The following is a 16,621-nucleotide window of genomic DNA, read 5'->3' as shown; positions in this document are numbered from 1 at the left end:
CATAGAGGTGTGGGGCATTCTCTCTCACACACATACACACACACACACACACACACACACACACACGAGTGTCAGGCCCAGCCCTCCTGGGCAGCGTGCCTGGACCAGACTGGCCCCCAGCGAGCAGACCAGGTTGACCCCAAACAGCACTGGGCCTTCCTCTGGCTGCTCCAGCCTGGACCCTGTCAGGGCTGCAGCCCTGCGTGCCCACCCTGGCCCAGGCCTGTGCGCAGGCCTAGGCTTCAGTCCAGGGAACGAGGTGCAAACTTTGGCAGAGTTTTAATGGCAAGGTTGGCTGCAGCGACAGTGCCACGCGGGTGGGGACCAGAAGCTGTGGTGGGCAAGGGGTCAGTGGGCAACAGGGCAGGGCCAGATCCCTGAAGAAGCAGCGAGCGAGGACCGGTGGGCGGTGGCGGGCGGGCGGGCGGGCGCTACATGATGGAGCAGGCAGACAGCGGGTTCCGCACGTGGCAGGTGCACGCGGCCCCGCAGTACTGCCGGAAGGTCTGGTAGCAGCTGCCCTCAGGCTCGCCCCCCCACTGGCCACCGGACGGAGCGGTCAGTGCCTCGGGTGGCAGGCGGCTCAAGATGGACGTGTTGACGGCCAGCGCAGCCAGGCCGTAGTCAGTGAAGAGCACAGTCTCGCGGCGGCAGGTGGGACAGGAGATGAACTTGTACTTGGGGCAGGACTCGTAGAGAATCTGCAAGCACTGCTCACACACAGAGTGCAGGCAGGACAGCACGCGGGGCCGCCGCTGCGTGACGTTGTACGTGTGCCCGCAGGTGGGGCACTCCAGAGGCTCTCCTGCAGCCGCTGCCGCTGCCGCGGAGGCCCCTGAGGCCGCAGGGCCAGGCCGAATCACGTACTGATTCACGATGACCTCGTCCGCCGGCGCCACTCGGGGGAAGCCCAGCTCCGCGCTGCCCTTGCGGGGCCGACGTGGCAGTGGCGGGGTGCAGGGCGCCCCTTCCAAGGCAGGCATGTCCCCCCCACACGCCTGGTTGACGATGATCTCTGTGTCTGAGGGCCAGGCTCTCTTGGGTGCCAGAGCGGGGGTGGGCCGGGGTGCAGGTGGGAAGCAGGGGGCGGCCGCCTGCAGCTCGGGGAACTTCTCAGGGTGGACCATCTTCATGGCCTCCATCTTGAGGATGACATGGGGGCCCTTCAGGCAGGACATGAGGAAGCTCGGCCAGCCACTGCCCGCCTCGGGCCCAGGGTCAGCCGGCATCCGGCTGTCTCCAGTCAGACTGGGTGTTCGGGTGGGTGGGGGAGTTGGGTGCAGCCGGGGGGGAGGAGAGGGGGCAGCATCCTGGTCCCGCCAGGCCTGGTGGGGACCCTGGACGCCCTGTGGACTCCTGGGGGAGGCTGGCAAGAGCTTGGGGGGAAGGGCCCCCCCCAGTGGCCACAGTGGCTTCTCAGGTCCAGTCCGAGGAGGAGGAGGAAGGAGCGGGGGAGGAGGAGAGGAACAGGGGCAGGGGGGTGTGGGAGACTGCCCTGGGCTGGAGGTCGGGCCCAGGGGCTCACCCAGGGTCTCTGGCTGCTGAGGCTGGCGAGGGGGCGTTGGGGGGTGTCCCCCTGCAGCCGAGATCAGCCGTCCCGGGGCCGGGACATCCGGGCAGGCAGGGGCTAGGTGGGCCCCATGGCTCCAGGACAGGGCGCCCAGGGAAGGCAGCTAGCCTGAGCCCTGGCTGCAGAAGGACCCGGGCTGCAAGCTCGGCGGCGGCGGCGGCCGCGGCGGCCGCGGCGGGAGCAGAGGAGAGGCCTTCACCGGGCCCGAGCTGCAGGTGAGAGACAGCGTGAGGGCAGCGCCCGGGCCCACCCTCACCCTCACCCTCACCCTCACCCTCACCCTCACCCTCACCCTGCACAAAAGGGTGCCCGACCTCTGACCCTTACCCTCGCCAGACTCGGAACCCAGCCCCCTCCCCTGTCCCCGTTCCCGAGGCCCGACCTCTGCCTAGGAGTGGAGGCCGGCGAGCGGCGACCCCGCGCTGTCCCGCCCCGCCCGCGCTCACCTGCCCCAGCCTGGCGTCCCCGGCCGGGCCGCGCGCCGCCGCCGCAGAGGTTGTCTCAAAGGCAGGCCTGGATGCGGCGCCCGCGCCTTGGCCCGGTGGCTCCGGCGGCTCTGGCGGCGACCTCGGGCGATGGCCGGGCCGCGGCGGCTCCCGGGGGCGTGGGGCGCGGGGCTCGGCTCGGCGCGGCGGCGGCGGCGGCGGCAGGTGCGTGCCGAGCGTGGCGCGCTCTGCGGCGGAGGCGCGGGGACCGCAGTGCGCGCGGCGCCCGCCCGCGCCCGCAGCGCCACCCCCCCCCCCCCCCCCCCGGGGCCCCCGCCGGGGCCGCGGGGGGGGGCCAGTCTCTCTGCCGCCCCTCGATCCGCCGCGGGCCTGGCGCCGGCTCTCGGGGTCGCCCTCCTCCTCCCCGCGCGGGCCGCGTGGGGGTCAGGATCTCCGCGGCGTCCCCCCTCCTGCCTCCCCTTCCCCCGTCCCCGCCTGGCTGAGCCTGGGTCCTAGTCAAGCCCCCCGCCTCAATTCTGGAAGGGAAAGCCTGCTTTGAGCTCTCACAATGCCAGAGGGAGGAAGGGGAGGAGAGAGCCCAGGGGTGGTCCCATGAAAGCTGGTTCCCAGGACCCCACCATGGGACTGCCTTGTGTCCCCGCCAGAGTCAGGGTCTCTGCTTGCCCTTCCACTCGGCCCCCAGTGGGGATGCCTCCAGGGTTTTCTGGCTCACAGGTGCAGCAGGCTGTTTCAAAGACCGCGATGTGACAGAAGAGGGTGATCAGGGGCGGGCAAGCCACATCAGAGGAGTGAATGGAGGGAGGAACGGCAGTTGGGAGAATGCTCCCGGGACAGGACAGTTGGACAGATAGGTGGTGTGAGGGGTAGGTGGAAGGTCAAACAGACAGCTGGACAGGCTGCCATGGGGCAGCTCAGGGAGGACACGCACCTACACAGGGTGGGGTGGCCCTTTCCAGCATCCCAGCAGGTCAGCACGTGTCCCGTTGTCACAGAGTTGTGTGCTAACCTGACCGCACCCAGCACAGAGGCTCCATTCCTTTCTGCTTCTTCCTCAGGCCAGGCTTCCTTGCCCACCCCCCCACCCCCCGGGATACGCCCTCTGCCTGTGAGGAGCTCTCAGGTGAGAGGGAAGACAGAGGACACGCTGACAAATACAGGGCAAGGGACCAGGGCTGCATGGGCCTCCAGAGAGCCTTTCCCTAACCTGCCAGGGCCACCACATGGCATGCTGGCACTCCTTTGATCAGCACTGGGCCATGCATCTAACCCTGGACAGTCCCAGCCCCTTCTGGCCACAGCTCCTCTGCTCTGTACAGGCCAGACTGCACCTGGCTATACACCTAGCCCCAAGTCCTGCAGGCAAAAGAGCCCGGAAAGGTCGGCGCTCCTGATAAAGGGCCCCACGCGGGCAAAACAGGCTGCAGAGGCACCCCTGGCCCATAGGCCTTGACTTTGCCGCTCTTTGCTATCTCAGGCTAGTGCCTGCGCCTCTGTGCCCTCCCCCATTCAGCGAGAGCATGTGTGCTACTGTGCAGGTGCCCCGTGGGAGGGGCAGCGGGGTGCTTATGGGGCCCTGGCGCGAAGGCAGAGAACCTGCGGCAGCCCCGACCAGGGGAGGACTGGGGGTCCAGTCTAGGCAAGGGCTTTGCTCATCTCCCCACCAACTCCCTAGGCGCGCACCCAAGGTGGTACCGGCCACTAGGCCCCACCCCTTACCCGAGGCCCCGCCCCTGGAGATAAAGTCCACCCAGTGCAAGGCTCCCGCCCAGAGCCCGCCCAAACCCACGCCTCCCGAGCCGGGCGGCTCAGAGATGGTGCAGCCCAAGCCGGGTCCTGGACAGATGAGGCCAGCTGACCCCGAACCTGGTGTTTAGGAAAACCCTTGAGCGCAGAGGCTTCTGGGGAATATAGTTCCCACCGGTCGCACCTCCACCCCAACCCTGTCAGTCCTGTTTTGCGCATGCGCCAGCCTCCTCTCAGCAAGGGGCAGAATCTGTAGGGGCTGTGGGCGGGGCTTCTGGCGCCTGCGCACTGGACCTCTGTTGTCCGCCTCCGAACTTCCCGGTCTTTGGGCCTAATTGCCCCTACGTCTGGTGCCGCATCGGTACTACTCATGTCCGGACCGGTCTGACCGGCCCCATGCAGGCCACTCTGGTCAGCTGGCCTCTGGGCCGTGTCTGATTTGATCCCGCCCTTCCTGGGGGTGCCCCCCGAGCGCCAAGGACTAGGGGTGCGTGTCCAGGCCGCACCCTACTGTCCCGGTTGCCCCAAGCGGAGCTCACCGTGCCAGGCCCAAACCCAAGACCCCAGCGCTCACATCCACCCCCCCACATACAGCGACCCTGTATGGCAGGTGCTATGTGCCCCCTCACAGATGGAGGGGATGCAAGGGCCAAGGATGGGGACGCTGAGGGATCGGGGGCTTGTGGCCCACGAGGCCACCGACCAGAGGGAAACTAGTTTCAGAAATGAGCTAGAAACGTCACTTGTGTATGAAGCCCATGTCGCCAATTGTAAGTTGAGTAAGTTTTGTCGGCAAAGGTGTGTGAACCGAGCATTTCTTATCGGTTAAAAAACCAGCAAACCTCCAAGCCGTGCGTCCGCAGACATCTTGGTCTCTGCCTGCGGGTAGAGGCTGGGTCGCAGTGAGGACCTCTGCTCTCTGCTTCGGAGCAGAGGCTCTGAGACGTGTAAGTAATGGCTGGGCCCCCACCACCTGCAGGCCTGACCCCAGACTCGCCTCCTGTGCTGCCTTCTGGTGAGCTGCAGGTCCCTGGAGGGCCAGGACATGCCCCAGATGCGTTGAGGCTGAATCACCCAGGCTGGCAATGTCCCGGGGAGGCCAGGTTGCAGTCAACGCCCATCCAAAAAAGGAACGGTGGGTGGCCGCTGTGCTCCAGGATCCTGGGAACCCCACCTTTGAGCCCCGCCCACAGCCCCGCCCCTCCCCAGGAGGGAAAGGGCAGCCGCCAGTCGCTCAGCTCACAGGCACCGGGCCCCGGCCCAGAGAGCTCACGGGCACCGGCCCAGAGAACAAGACAGCTTGCTGCCGCCACCACTTCAGGTGGGTCCTGGGCTGAGGGGCTTCCGCACCCCCTGTAGGACCAGCTTAGCTGCATATCCCAGCCCCCACCCCACTCCCAGCTCCATCACAGGGCCCTGTCTCTCAGGGAGGGCAGGGGACACCTGGGGGCAGCTAGGAGACGCTGGCCCTCACTCTCCTTACTCTCCGCTGCCTTGCACGCGCACTGACACATAGGCCTCACACATACACTCAGGCGCTTCCACAGCCTGGCTTTTCTTGGGTTCCCCTCCACTGAGCTGATTTTGTCTCCTCTGCCCACCCCTGCCAGGGCAAGCCATGGACCCCCCTGAGATGCTCGTCAAGGACCCGTATGCCCATGTCAGCATCCCGAGGGCTCACCTGCGGCCCGAGCTGGGGCAGCAGCTGGACGCGGCTCCATCCTCTTTGGAGTCTCAGCCTCTGCCCGTGGGGTCCTGCACCCTGGAGCCTACCGAGGAGGCCCCAGGGCCCAAGGGTGCCAAGGGGCCTGCCTCCATCCAAGGCCAGCAGGCCTGGCAGCAGCCCTGCACCCCCTATGGCAGTGGGCAGGGCCAGGCAGGACTGACCTACGCTGGCCTGCCGCCGATGGGGTGTGGCGGCAACACTGCCCACCACTGCTGGTGCTGTGTCATTTCCTAGCCTGGCCCCTGGGCCGCAGGGCCTGCTGCGCGGCGCCCCCACATGGCAAGCCGGGTCTCTGCTCAGGTGGCCACAGCAGTGCCTGGACAGTTGGAACAGCCACTGGCCTGTTGTCATGGGTGTTGGCTGCTCCCCACCCTGGACAGCGGCACCTACCCACCGAGAAGGCTGACAGCTCAGCCCCCGCCCCTGAAACAGAGCCCTGGGCGTTAGCCATAATGGCAGCCCCGGGGACACCCTTGACCACCTCTTCAAGGCCCAGGGCCAGGCAATAAAGCAGGGCGAGCTTCGTCCCGGCCCCTCTTCCTTGCTGCTACCCGCTTTGGGAGGGTCCCAGGCTGGAGGCCACCACAGGCTGCCAGCCGCTATGGGACATTCCGGGGTGGGGCAGCCTCATGACAACCTAACCTGCTCTGCACTCTCAGGTTGGCCCAGAGGCTGGACAGGAAGGCTGGTCGGGCCTGGGTTTGAGCTGCCCTGCATTCCCTGGGGCCGAGGGTGAGCATGGGAAACAAGAGAGTCTGCGGGTCACACAGCAGGAGCATGCTGGGCCTGGAACCAGGAGTAGAGCCCGAGAGAAGCCTCCAGGAGGAGGACTCTGCTGGCAGCACAGTGGTGGGCGGCACCAGCGCGGGCAGGTTTCCAGGAGTGGAAGCCCAGGTGGCCAGCACCGAGCCTGCCCACCCGTGACTCACTGCCCTGCCTCGGCCGGGGTGTTTTCCTGGTTTCCCACAGAACATCCAATTCCTGAACATCTGCCGTGTGCTTCTCCCCGCTGTCCTGCCTCTGGGGCCTGGGCTTTGTGGAGGTGGGCAGAGAAGGCGCTGGGCCAGACCCATCCCCCACCTGTCCAAGCAGCACAGCGCACCTCGTCAGGGGCATGTGGGGAGCTGAGCCGTTTGGCACGGGGGTGAGGCCGGGATGCCGGTGTGAAGACTGAGCAGCGAGGCCGGTACCGGGCACACCGATGTTTCCGGGACCAGGCAGAGAGAGCCGGAGGAGGCCAAGCTGGCCCCGCAGGATGGACGTGTCCTGGTGCCAGCCTTCCCCCGACCCCTGGTGACTGGCCACACGGCAGGACTGGTCCCTGGGCGTGGGCAGGCGTGTCACTGGCCTGACTCCACGGGGCTCAGGCTCCCGGCCCTGCCCCATGACTGGCCCGCACAGGAAGATGACCCCACCTGGGCCAGTCACCAAAAACCCATCTGACCAGCTCAGGAGGCGGGGGCCTGCCGGGATGGCAGGAGTAAGGAGGGGACCCTCTGGGCCTGGCTTCCTCTAGCGGGACAGAGAGGGTTCTGGGGTCCTGACCTCAACCCACCCTTCCCAACACACCCCATTCTGCTATGTCACTGGGCTGGCCCCAGAGCTTTGGCCAGGCAGAGGCCAGGGGGAGGTGGCCTCTGAGGAGGGCATCTGGAGCTGCCCGCGGTGCCCTGCACCTCAGAGAGTTTCTGGGTGGTCTCTGTATGAGTGGGGATCTCTACTCCTGTGCTGGAGGGCCTCCTTGCAGCCTTACGGGGCTGGCTTGTGATGGGAACGTGACAGGCCTAGCCCAGACAGGGACAGAGGCAATGGGACAAATCAACATGGACACGCACACCGTGCCTGTCCCTGAGCCACAGAGCAGAAGGACCCCTCAGAGCTCTGAGCTGGTGGGGGTCCTGGCAGGCTTCCTGGAGGAGGTGACGCTTGAACTAAGAGCTGAAGAACAGGCATCACCCAGGTCAAAGCCAAAAAGCTTTCCCATCGTGAGGTGGGGGTGGAGTATGAGTGCGGGTGGGGTGGGCACAGGTCTGGGTGGACGAAGCGGGAAGATGGGCAAAGTTGAGTGGCAAAGCCAGGCCTGGGTGAGGGGTTAGTGGAGCTGGGTCTGCGCACGAAGGGGGCGGGGCAGGCAGAGTGGGGGGGGCCCTTATCTCCTGATGAGTTGGTGGTGCCGGTGGATCCAGTTGCAAGCTCTTTGTGGCTGAAAGGGGAGCCCACGCCTGCCCACAGCCACCACCTGCCTCCCTGCTGACTGGTCCGTGGTAGGCCAGTAACGCGAGCCCCAAGGAGGGAGCCGCAGGGCGCCCTGGGTCCCCCCTACGCCCAGCCACCCTCTGGCTGGACATAGCCATCCAGCAGAGCGGATGCAGGTAAGAGACGCCTGCGGCTCAGGCAGGCTGGGGTGGGTTCGGGCCTGGGATGGCGCACGAGAGCCACAGAGGGAGACCAGACAGCAGGGCAGGGTGCTGCCCAGCAGCTGTCACAGGGACCCAGGCTGTGCCCAGAGCCTGGTGTCCACCAGGCCCACTGGCCACCACCCACCCTCCCGTGTCCGCAGAGGCCTGGGCTCCTGTCCTCCGGTGGGGCTTCTGGTGCTGAGGCCCCAACCACGCAGGACAAGCATGGGCAGCCTGGGACGGGTAGGCTGCAACCCCCCTGCATGCCTCCCCCAGGATGCTGCCGCCAGAGGGTCCCCGGGCCTCCGAAGAGGGCACAGCCGCTGGGCCCCAGCGAGGTGACTGCGTCATCTGCTACTCAGCCTATGACCTCACTGGGCACCTACCCCGCCGCCTCTACTGTGGTCACACCTTCTGCCAGGCGTGCGTGCGGCGGCTGGACACGCCAGCCCACGAGCAGCGCTGGATCCCCTGCCCGCAGTGCCGCCAGAGCACACCCACGCCCCGTGGAGGGGTGGCCATGCTGGACCTCGACCTGGCTGCCTTCCTGGCCGTCAGGGCCGAGCGGGAGCCGCCTCGCACAGAACCCCAGCCCCCCACGCCCCTCAAAGGCAGCACCGCCATCACTCAGCAGCCGGCCAGGCTTTGGCCTGCCTTGGGCCCCCAGCCCCACTTCCCCCAGCCCAGATGCTGCTTCTGGGGCTGCAGCGGCCTCTGCTGGGACCCCCCAGGCAGCCCCGAGGCCTGAGCTCCGGCCGGTCTGCAGCACGCCTGCCCAGAACCTCTGGCACGTCTGCCCAGAACAGCCTGGCGGCAGAGTGTCCCGGGTGCCACTCTGCATGTTCACCCCGGGGCCACAACCTAAGGTCGGGAGCTGTGCCCACAGTACCGTAAGCCCCTGCAGGAGCTGGAATCCCAGCCAGGATTCCCAGGCCCCGCGCTGGTCTGTGTGCAGGGGAGCGGTGCTGCTGTCAGAGTCGCCTGCAAGGCCAGCCCGGGTCCAGACCCAGCTCACAGGGTGGCTCCTGAAAGGGTCTGGGCTGCAGGCCGGAGCGGCAGGGCCCGGCAGAGGCTGTTCCCGGTCCTGCTGGAGCAGGTCTCCCCTCCTCTACAGAACGGCCCAGAGGCGTGAGCCCGGAGGAAGGGAGGGCCTCTCCCTTCACCCCTGGCCCGTGAGGCAGCCCTGCGATGTTCGTCTGCTCACTGAGCTCCCGCTGTGTCGGGAGCTGTTTGGGGAGGGTCCCCCGCAGGCACAGTCACTGCTGCCACAGGTGTCCAAGGAGGTCCAGGCCCAGGGTGGGGGGACCTGCCTGAAGGGCTGCTCAGGACAGCCGCTCCCATGCCAGGCCCTCAGCTTCCTTCTGCCTCCCCGTGGCCACCAGACAGGCCCTTCAGAGGGACCAGAGCATGTGCTGGAGACAGTGGACGCAGACCCCACCAATTGGGCTGCAGCATCCCCACCCCCGCACAGGAAGGAGGCCCTGGGAGGGCCCACGGGGCCCGCGCCGGGCAGTGGGTGGCAGGGACGGACAAGAGAATGTGCTGAGAGGACACTCAGAAACCTCCGCCCTCCTGGGGACAAAGTCCCGCTGCACCAGTGACCGGTGGGCAGCAAGCAGGGGGCCAGGAAGACCAGGCCTGACAGGGAGGGGCCGGCCCCAGCCGGACAGCTCTTCCTCCCCACATCCCAGGAGCAGGAAGGGGACTAACCCCAATAAGAGGCACTCCACGAGCAAGGGGGCCAGTCAGGGCTCAGCTGGAGAGAGAACAGGATGGGCCGAGTCTCCTGGTCCAGGTGAGCTTGGGCAGTGGGCTGGGCAGCAACGTGGCCTGGGGGAGGGGCCTGGCCCGCCCTCCCCCTTGCAGATGACGGCATGACACCCGTGACCGTGACCATTGCTGCCCAGCACTGGGGCTGAGCCCGCAGGGAGCTCTGCCAGGCCCAGCCCTGCCCCAAGCCCAGACCTGAACTGGATGACCTCAGGGGCTGTTGCCCTCCCCGCCTACCTGGTGCAAAGGGCTTCCCTCTGGCTATCGGACCTGGGCAGGAAAACCACAGTGAGGTCCGTAGAGCTTCCCGAGGGGTCCCCAGGCTGGCCAGTCAGAGCCCCAGCACCCTGCCCTGCCTTGGGCAGGCAGCAGGCAGCACCTGGCGTGTCACCAAGTCATCCATTCGTGGAAGTCCAGCACTCAGGACCCCCTGCCCAGCCCCGCAACAGCCCTGAGTGACAGTGGGGCCTGGACGAGGCGGGTACCGGGGCTGCAGTGGTACCCCTCAGGGGCCTCGGCTCCTGGGTAAACATTAATGGGGCTCAGCGCACAGCAGGTCATGTGCGCGCCCAGCAGATCTTTGACCTGCAGCTGCTCCTGGCCTGTGTCTCCTCCCCGAAGGTGCCCCTCACTACCCACACAGGTAGGAGCTTCTAGGACCAGGTGGGGACCCAGGACACTGGGGTCAGGGCTGGGTGACCTCCAGGGCTTAGGCGCCCCCCCACTCTCTAGGAGCTGAGGGAGAGAGAGCAGCTTGGGGGCAGCAGGCTCCCAAGCTCCCGGGCCTTGGGCACTGGGAGCTGAGGTAGGCGGCTCGATGGGAGCTCCAGACCCAGCAGGCTGAGGAGGGAGCCTTGAGGTGGGGTGGGGGCGACCAAGCCCCCTGTCCTGCCCCCCATCACTGGAGGTGGGGCCCTTATCAAGCGGAGATGTTGCCGTTTGGTACCAAATACCAGAGTCTAAGCCGCGACCGGCTGCAGTGGTCTCTGTGACACCTGATAGGAGAGGTCCCCGAGTCCCCGGCTCCCGACCACTTCCGGCCACACCCCAGCACCCTATGCCACCCACCAGGCCTTCTTCCAGCCAGGACCAGCAATGGAGCCAGGGTTCCCTCAACTCGGTCCCCCCAAACTGGACTGGGCTCACCTGACAGCCACTTGAGGTCACTATAGCCATCTCCCTGCAGACAGAGGAAGGGGACAGTCACCAAGGCCAACGGCGGGTGGGAAGGGAGGACAGCGGTGAGGTCTCAGGCCAGGGGACCCCAAGACCTGGCGGGCAGGGGTAGGAGCTGTGTCTGAACTGCCCTTCCCCCCAGCAGATCTAGATTTGGGCCTGGGCCTGTCCCTGCCCAAAATCCATGCCGAGTTCCCTCACCTGCGCCCAGGACCCTCCTGCCACTCTGGACACAGTTGGCCTGGTGGACCAGAGGCTGGGAAATGCAGGTACCAGCAGCCCCAGGGTCCCGGAGCCTCGGCCTGCCTCCCTGCCCACCCACCTGGCCCCTGACCCATTGCTCTGGGGAAGCTGGGAAAGGGGCTCCAGCCCATCCGTCCCCAGGAGAGCCCAGGGGCCGGAACAGTTAGGGGCCCCCCTCCTTCCCACTCTTGTCCCTCACCCCAAGCCCCTGTGCCACAGTCCCCCCAACCCCTTTGGGCGCCACCTAAAGGTGTCCAGGAAACAGCTAGGTTCCTGGCCCTACCTGACCCTGATCCCTGCAGGGACCTCCGGTTCTGCCCCCATCTTGGAAGACGGGGATGTGGACCCCTGGGCCCTCCCTCAGCTAAAGGACACTGGCCAGTCCTGGAAAGGTAGATCTGGAGATGCTGGGTAACCAGACAAACGAGGCTCGGACTTGCCAGGGTGTGAGCGTGAGAGGGTTCTTGGGGAGAGAGAGCAAGGAGGGGGTTTGCCTCAATGGGCCCCATGGAAACCCGCCACGCAGACCACCACCAGGGCACCCTGGTCCCTCAGCTCAACGGCCTGCCTGCCCACCTGCCCTCCCTCCTCCCTCCTGTGGGCAGTGAGGCTCCCCGGAGGCCCTAAGGGGCTGTCTGCTTGGCCACTCTGCAAAGGAACAGAGGAGAGGGACCCTGGCCCTGTGCTGGGAGGGGGGAGAAGAGGAAGGGGCCTGGAAGGGGAGCCGGGGCGGGGGCAGGGTGGGGACTGGCTGAGGACAGCCCTGCCCTCTGTCCTCAGAGCTCAGCATGGCCGGCAGGGTGCTCCAGGGGGCTGCTGGCTTCCTCAAGGCCTGTGGGCTCCTGGGCAGCCTCTACCTCTTCATCTGCTCCCTGGACATCCTCAGCTCTGCCTTCCAGCTGCTAGGCAGTGAGTGACTGGCTAGGTGGCTGGGGGTGGGGCAGCCAGCCAACCGTCCCCAGCCTCAGGGCACCATCTCCCGGGCGTAGGCAAGGTAGCTGGAGACATCTTCAAGGACAACGTGGTGCTGTCCAACCCTGTGGCTGGACTGGTCATCGGCGTGCTGGGCACGGTCCTCGTGCAGAGCTCCAGCACGTCCTCCTCCATCGTGGTCAGCATGGTGGCCTCCAAGCGTGAGTGCCCCCCTCCCCTCCCCCAGGATGGTGGTGGCGGGGTGAGGGCTGAGAGGCTGATGCAGTGCCCCTACAGTGCTGACCGTGCGGGCATCTGTGCCCGTCATCATGGGCGTCAACGTGGGCACATCCGTCACCAGCACCCTGGTCTCGATGGCACAGTCGGGGGACCGGGACGCGTTTCGGAGGTGAGTGAGGTGCGGGGGAGGGCAGGGGCTGCGGCTGGGGCTTCCGACCACCCAACTCCGTGTGGCCTCAGGGCCTTTGGCGGCTCAGCCGTGCACGGCGTCTTCAACTGGCTCACGGCGCTGACCCTGCTGCCGCTGGAGAGCGCTGCGGCCCCCCTGGAGAGGCTCAGCGCACTGGCCCTGGGCGCTGCCAGCCTGCAGCCCGGGGGGCGCGCGCCTGACATCCTCAAGGTGCTGACACGGCCGCTCACACGCCTCATCGTGCAGGTGAGGCCAGCCGCTGTTTCCGGCAGGACCCACACGCCAGGCGTGGCGGGGAGGGGTTTCTTGGGGAGGTGGCGACAGACAGTCGAGGCAGATGTGGGCAGGGTGTCATCGGCTGGGGAAGAGAGAGCACACTGGGCCGGGCTGTGGTCCTCTGAGCCCCCAGGGAGTCCAACACCAGACCCAGACTCCTCTGTCCCCCAGCTGGACGCTGATGTCATTACGGGCCGCGGCACAGGCAACGCTACCAACAGTAGCCTCATTAAGCGATGGTGTGGCACCGAGGTGCAGACGGTGAGGTGCCTTGGACCCCTGAACTCCGACCCACTGAATTAGCCGGTGCTGGCTACTCTGAGCCTGTCCTGAGCCCAACCTGCCTTGCCTCCCCAGACTGCAGGGAACAGCAGCACCTGTGCGGCGGCCACTGGGGGCCCCTGCCCTGCGAGGAACAGCTCTGCCGCCGAGGAGCAGCTTCCCTGTGAGGCCCGGCGCCCGCCCCAGCCCCGCCCACCCCGCGCGCTGGCCGCAGCTCACCCACCCCTGCCCCGCCACCAGGTCGCCACCTGTTCGAGGGCACAGCGCTCGCGGACCTGGCCGTGGGCTTCATCCTGCTGGCTGCCTCCCTGCTCGTGCTCTGTGCCTGCCTCGCCCTCATCGTCAAGCTGCTCAGCTCCACTCTGCGGGGCCGCGTGGGCCAGGCCGTGAGCACCGTCGTCAACGCTGGTGGGCCTTGGGGAGGCGGTGAGGGTGGCGGCGAGGAGGCCCGACTGCGGGTGACCGGCTCCCCCTCCGCAGACTTCCCCTCCCCATTCGGCTGGCTCAGCGGCTATCTGGCCATCCTCGTGGGGGCCGGCCTGACCTTCGCGCTCCAGAGCAGCAGCGTCTTCACTGCAGCCGTAGTGCCGCTCATGGGTGAGCACAACAGGTGGCACCTGACCGAGGGGGCAGGGGGTGAGGGGCCCGTGATGACCCCTGGCTCCCCCAGGGGTCCGGGTGATCAGCCTGGAGCGGGCGTACCCCCTCTTCCTGGGCTCCAACATCGGCACCACCACCACGGCCCTGCTGGCTGCCCTGGCCAGCCCTTCGGATATGCTGATCAGCGCCGTCCAGGTACCACCCTCCCGCACCCCTCCCCTGCCCCCAAGCCCCTCCCACTCCCAACACAGGCCTGGGGCTTGCGCTCAGGCTCAGCCCCCTCCTGTCCAGCCCTCTGGGCTGGAGGCGGCAGGCCTGCCCTGGGGCTTCAGGCTCGAGCTCTCCTGGGCCCCACCTCTGGCTGCCTGCTCAAACCTGCAGCCTCCTCATCTTCCGGGACCCCAGGGGCCCTGTGGGCATTTCTCAGGATCCCAGGCCTTCTTCTCTTCCCCTGCAACCTTATCATTTCTAGGATCCTGTAGTCCCAGGGTACCTTCTTCTCCTTTCCAGCTGGCAGCTCCCCCCAACCTCTCCTGAGGGACCCCTGCATACTGCTGGCTGTGTCCCTTTGAGGCCTCCCGGCCCTCGGGGGCCTCAAGCCCCTCTATGCCAACACCTCTAGGATGTCCCCCACCCCCAGGCACCTAAACCCCACAGGCCCCTACGTGGACGACTCACCGTCCTCCTCCGTGCACCCTTGGCCGGTCACAATTCTGCCTCCGGGATGCCTCCCCCAGCTGCGCACCCCACGCCCAGTCCCATTCAATCCTGCGGATTCTCTCCAGATCATCCCGTGCTCCACTGCTTCTGTCCCAGCACCCTAACAGGTGCAGCTCCTGAAAGCCTGGATCTTGCTGGGCTGCTGCCCACAAGAAGAGATGAACCCCAGCCCTCCCCGACTCCCACCTGCTCTCTTGCCTTGGCTCTTTGTCCATTTGGAACCTCCCAGTGCAGGGCCCTGATCCACCCCCTCCAGGAAGCCCTCCGGACTGCACCCACCACACCGACTCCTCGACTTCTTCAGCAACCCCTGGAGGGAGTTGTGTTCTCTCCACGTGTGGCCCTGCAACTCCTCCTCACAGGAGCCAGGCCAGAGCCCAGGGCTGGGTGGCCAAACCCGCTCAGGGATGGCATGAGCGGGGTCACCATGAACGACGCTTTGGCAAGCTAAGCCAGCTCAGGGGAAGGTCGAATCCACGGGGTCATCACAGATGCAGTTACCACACGGGGATGCCGTACTAGGGCCCCGACCCTCAAAGTGTTGGGGGGTGCAGGAAGAGCGGGCCCAACACAGCTGGCCAGAATTTGCCCTCCCAGGCTGCCGTCTCGGCTAACGAGCGGGACCGCAAACTGCCTTTGGGCTTAGTGCCCTTTCTGCCAAGAAAGGGAGGGGCAGGCGTCCCGGGGAGCCCAGGGGACCCCGTACCACAGAGCCCAGGCTCCTGAACCCTGCCTGCCCTCCCTCCCTCCAGGTCGCCCTCATCCACTTCTTCTTCAACCTGGCTGGCATCCTGTTGTGGTACGTGGTGCCCGTCCTCCGGCTGCCCATCCCACTGGCCAAGCGCTTTGGGGACCTGACTGCCCGCTACCGCTGGGTGGCCGTCGCCTACCTGCTGCTCAGCTTCTTGCTGCTGCCGCTGGCCGCCTGCGGGCTCTCCCTGGCGGGGAGTACAGTGCTGGCTGCAGTTGGGGGGCCCCTGCTTGTGCTGGTACTCCTCATCATCCTGGTCGCCATCCTGCAGCGGCACCGGCCAGCCTGGCTGCCCCGCCGCCTGCGCTCCTGGGCCTGGCTGCCCCTGTGGCTCCGTTCTCTGGAGCCCTGGGACCGCCTGGTGAGCCGCTGCTGCCCCTGCAAGGCCTGCAGCCCCCCTCAGGCTGCGGCCAAGGAGGCCCACTGCTATGAGAACCCCGAGGTCCTGGCCTCCCAGCAGTTGTGAAGAGCGGGCGCCCCCACCCCCGTTGACCTCTGGGTGCCCTGAGGGATCCTAGTGGCTGCGGACATCTGCATCACCTGCATCACCTGCTTTGCAAATAAACAAGCCTGTACCCAGGTGTGGGTGGTCTTCTCTCCCCAACCCCAGGCTGCGTGGGCAGGGCCCCACCTGCCTCCATAGGGAGCTGGGAGTGGGGCAGCGCCGTTACTGCCCCCAGCGGACACCCGGGGCCCGCACTGAGCCCTCGTGGGAGCTGGCCTTCCCCGGAGGTGCGGCTACACAGCTGATCCCCGAGGCCCAAGCTGTGACTCTGTTTCTCTCCGCGGCCACTGGGGACAGAAGGCCCTAAGTAGTGGCCAATCCAGAGCGTAGAGACTTCCCGCAGCAAGAAGCTCAGGGTCCAGGGAGGCTGGAAGCGGCCGGGGCCTTCCCTGTGGGTACAGGAGGGAAAGGGCGACCGACTCCCACGCACCGCCGCCGCGGAGGACGCGCGCGGGCAGCTCCTGCGCCGTCCAGCCCCCTGTCGGCGGTCGGGCTGGAGGACGTCACGTGGCCGCGGCAGGGCCCCGAGTTCCGCAGGTGCGTCGGGGAGTGGGGAGGGCACAAGCAGAACCGGGTGGCCCCAAGGCGCCCTACTCCTTTCCGTCCCCGTTCTGCCTCTATCTCTTTTTCCGCAGAGCGTGGCGCAGGCGCTGCAGAGCACGGCGCTGCGGGGTGGCGCGTGGCCTGAGCGGGGAGGGGCGGGGGGGAGGCCCTGCGGGGAGGGGAGTGGGCGGGCGCGGGGCTGCGGGCTGCGGCTGGGGGGGGGGGGGCGGAGCGCGGGGCAGGCGAGCCAGTGCGCGGTTTCCCGGGTCCGCCAGCCTACAGTTGGCCGGCCGCCAGGGGCGCCACCCTGCCGGCCTGGGCAAAGGGGGTGCTCAGTGCCCCCCACCCCAGGAAGTGGGTCCTGCCCGCGACGCCCGGCGCCGCTCGCATCTGGAGGCCCCCACCTACGCGAAACACCTCGGCCGCGAGGCGGTCGAAGGCCTCTGGGCCAGGTGCCCACCTGGGGGTGGAGCGTGCGGGAGGGGGCCGCCCCCGCCCGCCCCCTGCTCCTCCCCGCAGCGCAGCGGGT

The 16,621-nt window shown here is 67.3% G+C and overlaps 4 protein-coding genes across 11 annotated transcripts; 3 read left to right on the top strand and 1 right to left on the bottom strand.

The window, feature by feature from the left end:
* Nucleotides 1–257: 257 nt before the first annotated feature.
* On the bottom strand, nucleotides 258–2,218 carry RNF208 (ring finger protein 208). The gene is made up of 2 exons (XM_027104189.1): nucleotides 2,017–2,218; nucleotides 258–1,779 (listed from the first exon to the last, which is right to left on the bottom strand). The coding sequence occupies exon 2, from the start codon at nucleotides 1,227–1,229 to the stop codon at nucleotides 432–434; it is 798 nt and encodes a 265-aa protein (XP_026959990.1). The 5' UTR covers nucleotides 1,230–1,779; nucleotides 2,017–2,218; the 3' UTR covers nucleotides 258–431.
* A 1,970-nt stretch (nucleotides 2,219–4,188) lies between these two features.
* On the top strand, nucleotides 4,189–6,009 carry CYSRT1 (cysteine rich tail 1). The gene is made up of 2 exons (XM_027104190.1): nucleotides 4,189–5,080; nucleotides 5,370–6,009. The coding sequence occupies exons 1-2, from the start codon at nucleotides 4,714–4,716 to the stop codon at nucleotides 5,717–5,719; spliced, it is 717 nt and encodes a 238-aa protein (XP_026959991.1). The 5' UTR covers nucleotides 4,189–4,713; the 3' UTR covers nucleotides 5,720–6,009.
* Nucleotides 6,010–6,137: 128 nt separating this feature from the next.
* On the top strand, nucleotides 6,138–8,655 carry RNF224 (ring finger protein 224). Of its 2 annotated transcripts, none has more exons than XM_027104186.1 (2): nucleotides 6,138–7,445; nucleotides 8,161–8,655. In XM_027104186.1, the coding sequence occupies exons 1-2, from the start codon at nucleotides 7,066–7,068 to the stop codon at nucleotides 8,630–8,632; spliced, it is 852 nt and encodes a 283-aa protein (XP_026959987.1). In that variant the 5' UTR covers nucleotides 6,138–7,065; the 3' UTR covers nucleotides 8,633–8,655. The 2 variants fall into 2 exon arrangements, with proteins under 2 accessions (XP_026959987.1, XP_026959988.1); XM_027104187.1 differs by having other exon boundaries at nucleotides 6,138–7,857.
* Nucleotides 8,656–9,589: 934 nt separating this feature from the next.
* Nucleotides 9,590–15,625, top strand: SLC34A3 (solute carrier family 34 member 3). Of its 7 annotated transcripts, none has more exons than XM_027104181.1 (13): nucleotides 9,590–9,679; nucleotides 10,276–10,297; nucleotides 10,976–11,099; nucleotides 11,376–11,465; nucleotides 11,854–11,982; nucleotides 12,063–12,206; nucleotides 12,283–12,394; nucleotides 12,466–12,661; nucleotides 12,863–12,952; nucleotides 13,049–13,136; nucleotides 13,214–13,570; nucleotides 13,644–13,768; nucleotides 15,046–15,625. In XM_027104181.1, the coding sequence occupies exons 3-13, from the start codon at nucleotides 11,015–11,017 to the stop codon at nucleotides 15,508–15,510; spliced, it is 1,881 nt and encodes a 626-aa protein (XP_026959982.1). In that variant the 5' UTR covers nucleotides 9,590–9,679; nucleotides 10,276–10,297; nucleotides 10,976–11,014; the 3' UTR covers nucleotides 15,511–15,625. The 7 variants fall into 7 exon arrangements, with proteins under 7 accessions (XP_026959982.1, XP_026959983.1, XP_026959980.1 ...); XM_027104182.1 differs by lacking the exon at nucleotides 9,590–9,679 and having other exon boundaries at nucleotides 10,183–10,297; nucleotides 13,214–13,381; nucleotides 13,454–13,570; XM_027104179.1 differs by lacking the exon at nucleotides 9,590–9,679 and having other exon boundaries at nucleotides 10,183–10,297.
* The last annotated feature ends 996 nt before the right edge of the window (nucleotides 15,626–16,621 follow it).

The sequence above is a fragment of the Aethalodelphis obliquidens genome, unplaced genomic scaffold (genome assembly GCF_003676395.1).
Source record: "Aethalodelphis obliquidens isolate GAN/ISIS:26980383/991018 unplaced genomic scaffold, ASM367639v1 scaffold7, whole genome shotgun sequence".
Lineage (NCBI taxonomy): Eukaryota > Metazoa > Chordata > Mammalia > Artiodactyla > Delphinidae > Aethalodelphis > Aethalodelphis obliquidens.
Note: the sequence above shows the minus strand (reverse complement) of the source record. Positions and strands in the feature narration are given on the sequence as shown.